Below are 12365 nucleotides of genomic sequence, written 5' to 3'. Positions count from 1 at the left end.
TCAAATTCAAATTCTGGTTATGGTGAAAATTCAACCAGTTTGGTAACACTGAGACGTGAAAAAGTTACAGCTTTGAGGAAGACACATAAAAATATGAGAAAAAATAAAGCTGTAACAAGTTTTAAATCTTTTGCTCAATCCGAAATTCAACATGTATCTCTTCCCAGCCAGGAGAATTTGAAATCTCGAGGATCAATTGTGAATTTGGTCACTAAAAGATAAAAAAAAAACAAATGAAGAATGTTCATCCCATGGCTCCATTACAGAATCAGATATGGGTAACCAAGAAAAAAATAAAGAATTATCTATACAAATATTGGAAAACAAAGGTCTTGAGCATAATCAGATCAATTTGAATTTACGGATTAATTTGAGAAATTCACAAATGCAATCGAAAGATGAAGACGATTTTGAAAAATATGTTTCATATTTGACAAAAAAAATTCAACCGGCATTAAGAAATATATTAAAAACAAGAAGGTGTGAAACAGTTACAAAAACAGGTATCACAGTTGAAAAATCAAGAAATACTAATAGTCCACAATATAATGGAAGCTCTAGTATGTATATACCACCTGAAGAATCATTGAAGAAGAAATTGTCAAATTTAAGTGTTCGGGCTTCTAATGATTTGGAAGATGCTAACACAAATAGTGCAGATGAAAATTCGTCCCCAGATATAATAGATAGTTCGTATGATGATTCTGATATAAAAGATGCAAACACAAATAGTGAAGATGAAAATTCGTCCCCAGATATAATAGAAACTTCGTATGATGATGCAAATTATTTTGAGGTTTTCAAAAGTTTGAAGAGGTATATGCCTGTAGCTTCCAGACAAGCCTCAGGAGGAGTGCGTGTCTGGTTTGGACGTTCTGAAAGTAGTTTGATATGGGTATTAATACAAAAAAAATTACATTTTATAATAATATATACACATATATACAGTAAAATATTACATAGATTATGCCGGTCAGTTTCCATTACGCACATTCACTCGATTTCCTAACCTTCCCATTGGAAACACTATTGAAGATTGTACAGCAAGGAATAACATGGACACACGCTTCACGCTAAGGTGCCCGTCATAGCGACTTTTTTTTTAAACAGACAATACAGGCAACGGTTAAAGGTAAGTAACATGAAAGGAGAGACAGTAGGAAAATACAACTACGGCCCTAACATTTCGCATTCACGCAACACTGTTTGAAGAGGAGGTTTAAATTTTCCGTTTGGTCCGTTTGAAAAATTCCCATAAAGTTGATCTAATGGTTGGGTTACGACTGCTTAAATATAGGAGAGAAGCGACGTACAATGGTAATATGATTTTTTGTTGGAAGATGGCTTCAAATAAAAATTTTATTGCTTCTTGATTATACAGACACTGGAAAATGGCCATTTTTTCATTTTTCCAATGTTAAGTCGCGTATAACTCGACAACGATCAATTTCAGAGAAAAATCACAAGAGACCTTTTTTATTTATAATGACCCAAAGAATCTAAAAAAATTTGTACGAACTGGAAGAACTGATTTTTTGAATTAAAAAAAAATTGTTTAGAGAATTTTTCGATCGCGGCACCCTGTGAATTTTTGACCTTTTTACCTCTTTTTTAGTAAGTTTGTGCAAAAAACGAATCGGAATAAAAATTACCTAATGGGGGCGACGCTACAGTTGGTCTAATAAATATCAGCAGTTAATTGTTATCTCTTGTGAAGGTAACCTGGTGATTGATGAAACAATAATAAATCCTCCTGGCACCAGTAGTGCTACATCATTCAATTCAATGGATACGAGCACCGGCACAGTCATCTATAATCCGGAACCATGTAAGTATATTTTAAATATAACTGACAAACTTTTTAACTTTTAACAACTTGTATTTTATTGTAAATTAAATAAAATAAAAATCAGAGAAATGATAACAGAAAAAAGAAAACTGAGACGCAAGTGGCAACAGTTTCTTTATATTTTGACCTTTTTTATTTATAATGACCCAAAGAATCTAAAAAAATTGTACGAATTAAAGAACCTGATTTTTTGAATTAAAAAAAATTGTTTAGAGAATTTTTCGACCGCGGCACCCTGTGGATTTTTGACCTTTTTACCTCTTTTTTAGTAAGTTTGTGCAAAAAACGAATTGGAATAAAAATTACCTAATGGGGGCGACGCTACAGTTGGTCTAATAAATATCAGCAGTTAATTGTTATCTCTTGTGAAGGTGACATGGTAATAGACGAAACTATTATAAATGCTAATAAGAGTATTTCCGACAATTCCACGGATGGGACCATTATCTACAATGCTGGACCATGTAAGTATATTTTAAATATAACTGACAAACTTTTTAACTTTTAACAACTTATATTTTATTATAAATTAAATAAAATAAAAATCAGAGAAATGATAACAGAAAAAAGAAAACTGAGACGCAAGTGGCAACAGTTTATTTATATTCTGTGTCTCTTCCCAGCCAGGAGAATTTGAAATCTCGACAGTCTGAACAATGAATTTTCTGTACAAGCAAGTACAGCTGCGAGAAGAGTACACTCTGAAGATTTTAATTGGCGTGGTAGAACTTTTAGGAAACGCCATAAAAATAATATATCCAGAAAAAAGAAAGCTATAACAAGTTTTGAATCTTTTGTTCAATCCGAAATTCAACATGTATCTCTTCCCAGCCAGGAGAATTCGAAATCTCGACGATCAAATGAAAAATGTCCATCCCATCAAATTAAAGAATTATCTCTACAATTGGAAAACAAAGGTCTTTTGAATTTAAGAATTAATTTGGGAAATTCACAAATACAATGTAAAGACGAAGACGATATTAAAAGATTTTTTTTTGCTTAGGTTCAAGTCATATTTAGACAGACAATTTATTAATACGTAAAAAATTACATTTTATAATAATATATACACATATATACAGTAAAATAATATATAGATTATGCCGGTCAGTTTCCATTACGCACATTCACTGGATTTCCTAACATTCCCATTGGAAACACTATTGAAGATTGTACAGCAAGGAATAACATGGACACACGCTTCACGCTAAGGTGCCCGTCATAGCGACTTTTTTTTTAAACAGACAATACAGGCAACGGTTAAAGGTAAGTAACATGAAAGGAGAGACAGTAGGAAAATACAACTACGGCCCAAACATTTCGCATTCACGCAACACTGTTTGAAGAGGAGGTTTAAATTTTCCGTTTGGTCCGTTTGAAAAATTCCCATAAAGTTGATCTAATGGTTGGGTTACGACTGCTTAAATACAGGAGAGAAGCGACGTACAATGGTAATATGATTTTTTGTTGGAAGATGGCTTCAAATAAAAATTTTATTGCTTCATTTTCCAATTTTAAGTCGCGTATAACTCGACAACGATCAATTTCAGAGAAAAATCACAAGAGACCTTTTTTATTTATAATGACCCAAAGAATCTAAAAAAAATTGTACGAACTGGAAGAACTGATTTTGTGAATTAAAAAAAAATTGTTTAGAGAATTCTTCGATCGCGACACCTTGTGGATTTTTGACCTTTTTACCTCTGTTTTAGTAAGTTTGTGCAAAAAACGAATAGGAATAAAAATTACCTAATGGGGGCGACGCTACAGTTGGTCTAATAAATATCAGCAGTTAATTGTTATCTCTTGTGAAGGTAACCTGGTGATTGATGAGACGATTATAAATGCTCCTGGGAGTAGTACTACTCTGGTGTCGCCTCCAACACCAATGCCTGGCACAAGTAGTACTATATCACCGTTACGGCATTTCGACAATTCCATGGATACTTCTAACACCGGCACCGTTATTTACAATTCTGGACCATGTAAGTATATTTTAAATATAACTGACAAACTTTTTAACTTTTAACAACTTGTATTTTATTGTAAATTAAATAAAATAAAAATCAGAGAAATGATAACAGAAAAAAGAAAACTGAGACGCAAGTGGAAACAGTTTATTTATATTTTGACCTTTTTTTATTTATAATGACCCAAAGAATCTAAGAAAATTGTACGAATTGAAGAACCTGATTTTTTGAATTAAAAAAAATTGTTTAGAGAATTTTTCGACCGCGGCACCCTGTGGATTTTTGACCTTTTTACCTCTTTTTTAGTAAGTTTGTGCAAAAAACGAATCGGAATAAAAATTACCTAATAGGGGCGACGCTACAGTTGGTCTAATAAATATCAGCAGTTAATTGTTATCTCTTGTGAAGGTAACCTGGTGATTGATGAAATAATAATAAATCCTCCTGGCACCAGTAGTGCTACATCATTCAATTCAATGGATACGAGCACCGGCACAGTCATCTATAATCCGGGACCATGTAAGTATATTTTAAATATAACTGACAAACTTTTTAACTTTTAACAACTTGTATTTTATTGTAAATTAAATAAAATAAAAATCAGAGAAATGATAACAGAAAAAAGAAAACTGAGACGCAAGTGGCAACAGTTTATTTATATTCTGTGTCTCTTCCCAGCCAGGAGAATTTGAAATCTCGACAGTCTGAACAATGAATTTTCTGTACCTACAAGCAAGTACAGCTGCGAGAAGAGTACACTCTGAAGATTTTAATTGGCGTGGTAGAACTTTTAGGAAACGCCATAAAAATAATATATCCAGAAAAAAGAAAGCTATAACAAGTTTTGAATCTTTTGTTCAATCCGAAATTCAACATGTATCTCTTCCCAGCCAGGAGAATTCGAAATCTCGACGATCAAATGAAAAATGTCCATACCATCAAATTAAAGAAGTATCTCTACAATTGGAAAACAAATGTCTTTTGAATTTAAGAATTAATTTGGGAAATTCACAAATACAATGTAAAGACGAAGACGATATTAAAATATTTTTTTTTGCCTTAGGTTCAAGTCATATTTAGACAGACAATTTATTAATACGTAAAAAATTACATTTCATAATAATATATACACATATATACAGTAAAATAATATATAGATTATGCCGGTCAGTTTCCATTACGCACATTCACTCGATTTCCTAACATTCCCAGTGGAAACACTATTGAAGATTGTACAGCAAGGAATAACATGGACACACGCTTCACGCTAAGGTGCCCGTCATAGCGACTTTTTTTTTAACAGACAATACAGGCAACGGTTAAAGGTAAGTAACATGAAAGGAGAGACAGTAGGGAAATACAACTACGGCCCTAACATTTCGCATTCACGCAACACTGTTTGAAGAGGAGGTTTAAATTTTCCGTTTGGTCCGTTTGAAAAATTCCCATAAAGTTGATCTAATGGTTGGGTTACGACTGCTTAAATATATAGGAGAGAAGCGACGTACAATGGTAATATGATTTTTTGTTGGAAGATGGCTTCAAATAAAAATTTTATTGCTTCTTGATCATACCGACACTGGAAATGGCCAATGTTAAAGAAAAACACTCTTTTGACTTTTTGTCTAGCTTTCGGAATTATTGTTTTATTCCTTTTTCAAGACTCTGTAATAATATGTAAAATAAAATATCACAATTCGTCAGTACAAGCTACTAGTCGTTGAGATTATTTAAAAAAAGCTTTATGTCCTTCAACAATACTAACACAAACATAAAATACAGAAAATAATGAACAAAATACATTCTAAAATTTGGTAAGGATAGTAAATTTTATATTTATCCTATGACATCTTTTGATGGTGTGTTTTAACTCTGATACATACAGAACAGAAAGAAAAAACAATCAGATTAAAATGGTGTTCTTAATATTGTATTTATTTTTAAAAACCAAGAGGTAATTTTACCCAGTTTTAAATGTTAATGTTTTATTCTCAAATCTAGTGCACTTCTTTTATTGTTTTTTTTTTATTTTAGATTCTGAACATCAGGCAACAACATCCAGGGCAGAAGTAAACAGGGCCGATTTCGTGGACGACAGAACTTGTGAAATCTGCAATAAAGTTCTTAGTACTCATTACGCATTGAAAAGACATAGAAAAATTCACCGGAATAGAGCAGAAGATGACCATAGGGCTGAACAACAGCCTACGACACCTAGAGCAGACGATAACTGTAGGGCTGATTTCGTGGCCAACAGAACGTGTGATATATGCAAGAAAGTGCTTAGCACACACTATGCACTAAAAAGGCATCTAAAAATTCATGCTAAAGACAAAAGATCACGTTCGTGTCAAATTTGTGGCGCGCAGTTTTTAACGGTCTATGCTCTAGGTGTCCATAAAAATCATCAACACGAGGGAAACATTCCAAAATGTGATATTTGTGAAAAACAATTTAGTACAAATTACCATTTGAAAAGACACATGGAAAGAGTTCATAATAAATAAGTGTGTAATTTTAATAAAATTAAGTGTGTTATCTGTAGTTCATTCTATCAGAATCTTTTGTTCAATCCGAAATTCAACATGTATCTCTTCCCAGCCAGGAGAATTCGAACTCTCGACGATCAAATGAAAAATGTTCATCCCATGAAAATAGTAGTGGTAGTGTAGTTCTATAGTTGTTGTGTAGTATATTTTCTTTGTAGTTTGTGATTTTTGTGTTATTGTGCATTTGTATATTTTAATAATTAATGTGAATAGTAAGAACGTACATAAATTCAATAAGTGTATAGATTCCTGCAAAATATTTAAAAAATGCCAAAGCTATCGAAAAAAAAAGTAGAAATTCAAGAAGACTCGTTAGGGAGAAATGGCAGAACTACTGACTATACCTCAAATTCAAATTCTGCTTTTGGTGAAACTACTTATTATAGCGCAAATTCAAATTTTGTTTCTGTTGAAAGTAGTTTATCTAATGCCCAAATTCAAATTAGCACCATACCTCCAATAAAGAATAATTCTTTGCTAAACAAATCTTTTGATCAAATTGTACCTACAAGCTCAAGTTTACCTCGGAGAAGAGTACACTCCGAAAGTATTAATTTTCGTCCTAGAAGAACCAGTTTTTTAACACTGAGACATGAAAAAGTTACAGCTTTGAGGAAGACACATAAAAATATGAGAAAAAATAAAGCTGTAACAAGTTTTAAATCTTTTGCTCAATCCGAAATTCAACATGTATCTCTTCCCAGCCAGGAGAATTTGAAATCTCGACGATCAATTGTGAATTTGGTCACTAAAAGATAAAAAAAAAACAAATGAAGAATGTTCATCCCATGGCTCCATTACAGAATCAGATATGGGTAACCAAGAAAAAAATAAAGAATTATCTATGCAAATATTGGAAAACAAAGGTCTTGAGCATAATCAGATCAATTTGAATTTACGGATTAATTTGAGAAATTCACAAATGCAATCGAAAGATGAAGACGATTTTGAAAAATATGTTTCATATTTGACAAAAAAAATTCAACCAGCATTAAGAAATATATTAAAAACAAGAAGGTGTGAAACAGTTACAAAAACAGGTATCGTAGTTGAAAAATCAAGAAATACTAATAGTCCACAAGATAATGGAAGCTCTAGTATGTATATACCACCTGAAGAATCATTGAAGAAGAAATTGTCAAATTTAATTGTTCGGGCTTCTAATGATTTGGAAGATGCTAACACAAATAGTGCAGATGAAAATTCGTCCCCAGATATAATAGAAACTTCGTATGATGATGCAAATTATTTTGAGGTTTTCAAAAGTTTGAAGAGGTATATGCCTGTAGCTTCCAGACAAGCCTCAGGAGGAGTGCGTGTCTGGTTTGGACGTTCTGAAAGTAGTTTGATATGGGTATTAATACAAAAAAAATTACATTTTATAATAATATATACACATATATACAGTAAAATATTACATAGATTATGCCGGTCAGTTTCCATTACGCACATTCACTCGATTTCCTAACCTTCCCATTGGAAACACTATTGAAGATTGTACAGCAAGGAATAACATGGACACACGCTTCACGCTAAGGTGCCCGTCATAGCGACTTTTTTTTTAAACAGACAATACAGGCAACGGTTAAAGGTAAGTAACATGAAAGGAGAGACAGTAGGAAAATACAACTACGGCCCTAACATTTCGCATTCACGCAACACTGTTTGAAGAGGAGGTTTAAATTTTCCGTTTGGTCCTTATGAAAAATTCCCATAAAGTTGATCTAATGGTTGGGTTACGACTGCTTAAATATAGGAGAGAAGCGACGAACAATGGTAATATGATTTTTTGTTGGAAGATGGCTTCAAATAAAAATTTTATTGCTTCTTGATTATACAGACACTGGAAAATGGCCATTTTTTCATTTTTCCAATTTTAAGTCGCGTATAACTCGACAACGATCAATTTCAGAGAAAAATCACAAGAGACCTTTTTTATTTATAATGACCCAAAGAATCTAAAAAAATTTGTACGAACTGGAAGAACTGATTTCTTGAATTAAAAAAAATTGTTTAGAGAATTTTTCGATCGCGGCACCCTGTGGATTTTTGACCTTTTTACCTCTTTTTTAGTAAGTTTGTGCAAAAAACGAATCGGAATAAAAATTACCTAATGGGGGCGACGCTACAGTTGGTCTAATAAATATCAGCAGTTAATTGTTATCTCTTGTGAAGGTAACCTGGTGATTGATGAGACGATTATAAATGCTCCTGGGAGTAGTACTACTCTGGTGTCGCCTCCAACACCAATGCCTGGCACAAGTAGTACTATATCACCGTTACGGCATTTCGACAATTCCATGGATACTTCTAACACCGGCACCGTTATTTACAATTCTGGACCATGTAAGTATATTTTCAATATAACTGACAAACTTTTTAACTTTTAACAACTTGTATTTTATTGGAAATTAAATAAAATAAAAATCAGAGAAATGATAACAGAAAAAAGAAAACTGAGACGCAAGTGGCAACAATTTATTTATATTCTGTGTCTCTTCCCAGCCAGGAGAATTTGAAATCTCGACAGTCTGAACAATGAATTTTCTGTACCTACAAGCAAGTACAGCTCCGAGTAGAGTACAATCTGAAGATTTTAATTGGCGTGTTAGAAGAACCAGTTTGATAACACTGAGACATGAAAAAGTTGCATCTTTTAGGACACGCCATAAAAAAAATAAAGCTATAACAGGTGTTAAATCTTTTGTTCAATCCGAAATTCAACATGTCTGTGTCTCTTCCCAGCCAGGAGAACTTGAAATCTCGACAGTCTGAACAATGAATTTTCTGTATCTACAAGCAAGTACAGCTGCGAGAAGAGTACACTCTGAAAATTTTAATTGGCGTGGTAGAACTTTTAGGAAACGCCATAAAAATAATATATCCAGAAAAAAGAAAGCTTTAACAAGTTTTGAATCTTTTGTTCAATCCGAAATTCAACATGTATCTCTTCCCAGCCAGGAGAATTCGAACTCTCGACGATCAAATGAAAAATGTTCATCCCATGAAAATAGTAGTGGTAGTGTAGTTCTATAGTTGTTGTGTAGTATATTTTCTTTGTAGTTTGTGATTTTTGTGTTATTGTGCATTTGTATATTTTAATAATTAATGTGAATAGTAAGAACGTACATAAATTCAATAAGTGTATAGATTCCTGCAAAATATTTAAAAAATGCCAAAGCTATCGAAAAAAAAAAAGTAGAAATTCAAGAAGTCTCGTTAGGGAGAAATGGCAGAACTACTGACTATACCTCAAATTCAAATTCTGCTTTTGGTGAAACTACTTATTATAGCGCAAATTCAAATTTTGTTTCTGTTGAAAGTAGTTTATCTAATGCCCAAATTCAAATTAGCACCATACCTCCAATAAAGAATAATTCTTTGCTAAACAAATCTTTTGATCAAATTGTACCTACAAGCTCAAGTTTACCTCGGAGAAGAGTACACTCCGAAAGTATTAATTTTCGTCCTAGAAGAACCAGTTTTTTAACACTGAGACATGAAAAAGTTACAGCTTTGAGGAAGACACATAAAAATATGAGAAAAAATAAAGCTGTAACAAGTTTTAAATCTTTTGCTCAATCCGAAATTCAACATGTATCTCTTCCCAGCCAGGAGAATTTGAAATCTCGACGATCAATTGTGAATTTGGTCACTAAAAGATAAAAAAAAACAAATGAAGAATGTTCATCCCATGGCTCCATTACAGAATCAGATATGGGTAACCAAGAAAAAAATAAAGAATTATCTATGCAAATATTGGAAAACAAAGGTCTTGAGCATAATCAGATCAATTTGAATTTACGGATTAATTTGAGAAATTCACAAATGCAATCGAAAGATGAAGACGATTTTGAAAAATATGTTTCATATTTGACAAAAAAAATTCAACCGGCATTAAGAAATATATTAAAAACAAGAAGGTGTGAAACAGTTACAAAAACAGGTATCGTAGTTGAAAAATCAAGAAATACTAATAGTCCACAAGATAATGGAAGCTCTAGTATGTATATACCACCTGAAGAATCATTGAAGAAGAAATTGTCAAATTTAATTGTTCGGGCTTCTAATGATTTGGAAGATGCTAACACAAATAGTGCAGATGAAAATTCGTCCCCAGATATAATAGAAACTTCGTATGATGATGCAAATTATTTTGAGGTTTTCAAAAGTTTGAAGAGGTATATGCCTGTAGCTTCCAGACAAGCCTCAGGAGGAGTGCGTGTCTGGTTTGGACGTTCTGAAAGTAGTTTGATATGGGTATTAATACAAAAAAAATTACATTTTATAATAATATATACACATATATACAGTAAAATATTACATAGATTATGCCGGTCAGTTTCCATTACGCACATTCACTCGATTTCCTAACCTTCCCATTGGAAACACTATTGAAGATTGTACAGCAAGGAATAACATGGACACACGCTTCACGCTAAGGTGCCCGTCATAGCGACTTTTTTTTTAAACAGACAATACAGGCAACGGTTAAAGGTAAGTAACATGAAAGGAGAGACAGTAGGAAAATACAACTACGGCCCTAACATTTCGCATTCACGCAACACTGTTTGAAGAGGAGGTTTAAATTTTCCGTTTGGTCCTTATGAAAAATTCCCATAAAGTTGATCTAATGGTTGGGTTACGACTGCTTAAATATAGGAGAGAAGCGACGAACAATGGTAATACGATTTTTTGTTGGAAGATGGCTTCAAATAAAAATTTTATTGCTTCTTGATTATACAGACACTGGAAAATGGCCATTTTTTCATTTTTCCAATTTTAAGTCGCGTATAACTCGACAACGATCAATTTCAGAGAAAAATCACAAGAGACCTTTTTTATTTATAATGACCCAAAGAATCTAAAAAAATTTGTACGAACTGGAAGAACTGATTTCTTGAATTAAAAAAAATTGTTTAGAGAATTTTTCGACTCCGAAAAAACGAATCGGAATAAAAATTACCTAATGGGGGCGACGCTACAGTTGGTCTAATAAATATCAGCAGTTAATTGTTATCTCTTGTGAAGGTAACCTTGTCATTGACGAGACTATCATAAATGCTCCTGGGAGTAGTACTACTCAGATGTCTCCTCCAACACCAGTGCCTGGCACGAGTAGTACTAGATCACCATTACGTCATTTCGACAAGTCAATGGATACTTCGAACACCGGCACCGTGATTTACAATGCTGGACCATGTAAGTATATTTTAAATATAACTGACAAACTTTTTAACTTTTAACAACTTTTAACAACTTGTATTTTATTGTAAATTAAATAAAATAAAAATCAGAGAAATGATAACAGAAAAAAGAAAACTGAGACGCAAGTGGCAACAGTTTATTTATATTTTGACCTTTTTTATTTATAATGACCCAAAGAATCTAAAAAAATTGAACGAATTGAAGAACCTGATTTTTTGAATTAAAAAAAATTGTTTAGAGAATTTTTCGACTCCGAAAAAACGAATCGGAATAAAAATTACCTAATGGGGGCGACGCTACACTTGGTCTAATAAATATCAGCAGTTAATTGTTATCTCTTGTGAAGGTAACCTTGTCATTGACGAGACTATCATAAATGCTCCTGGGAGTAGTACTACTCAGATGTCTCCTCCAACATAAGTGCCTGGCACGAGTAGTACTAGATCACCATTACGTCATTTCGACAATTCCACGGATTCTTCTACCACCGGCACCGTTATTTACAATTCTGGACCATGTAAGTATATTTTAAATATAACTGACAAACTCTTTAACTTTTCACAACTTGCATTTTATTGTAAATTAAATAAAATAAAAATCAGAGAAATGATAACAGAAAAAAGAAAACTGAGACGCAAGTGGCAACAGTTTATTTATATTCTGTGTCTCTTCCCAGCCAGGAGAATTTGAAATCTCGACAGTCTGAACAATGAATTTTCTGTACAAGCAAGTACAGCTGCGAGAAGAGTACACTCTGAAGATTTTAATTGGCGTGGTAGAACTTTTAGG

The 12365-nt window shown here is 32.9% G+C and overlaps 2 protein-coding genes across 5 annotated transcripts in view; one reads left to right on the top strand and one right to left on the bottom strand.

The window, feature by feature from the left end:
• The window catches only part of LOC126889719 (uncharacterized), a 632478-nt gene that overhangs the window by 238136 nt on the left and 381977 nt on the right, over positions 1-12365 (bottom strand). The gene's annotated exons all lie outside the window — the stretch shown is intronic.
• Positions 1-12365, top strand: part of LOC126889722 (fez family zinc finger protein 2-like) — a 54583-nt gene that overhangs the window by 28015 nt on the left and 14203 nt on the right. Inside the window, exons 1-2 of one of the 4 annotated variants that reach the window (XM_050658275.1) lie at positions 4159-4338; positions 5854-6357. The exons of 1 other annotated variant lie outside the window; for it this stretch is intronic. In XM_050658275.1, the coding sequence (XP_050514232.1) occupies positions 4296-4338; positions 5854-6326 (516 nt within the window). In that variant the 5' untranslated portion in view covers positions 4159-4295 and the 3' untranslated portion in view covers positions 6327-6357. Of the gene's footprint in view, positions 1-4158; positions 4339-5853; positions 6358-12365 lie in introns of those variants that run through there. 2 more of the 4 variants (XM_050658274.1, XM_050658271.1) reach the window with 2 other exon arrangements.

The sequence above is a fragment of the Diabrotica virgifera genome, chromosome 8 (assembly GCF_917563875.1).
Source record: "Diabrotica virgifera virgifera chromosome 8, PGI_DIABVI_V3a".
Classification (NCBI taxonomy): Eukaryota; Metazoa; Arthropoda; class Insecta; order Coleoptera; family Chrysomelidae; genus Diabrotica; species Diabrotica virgifera.
The sequence above is the reverse complement of the archived record's forward strand: the minus strand, read 5'-3'. Positions and strand labels throughout refer to the sequence as shown.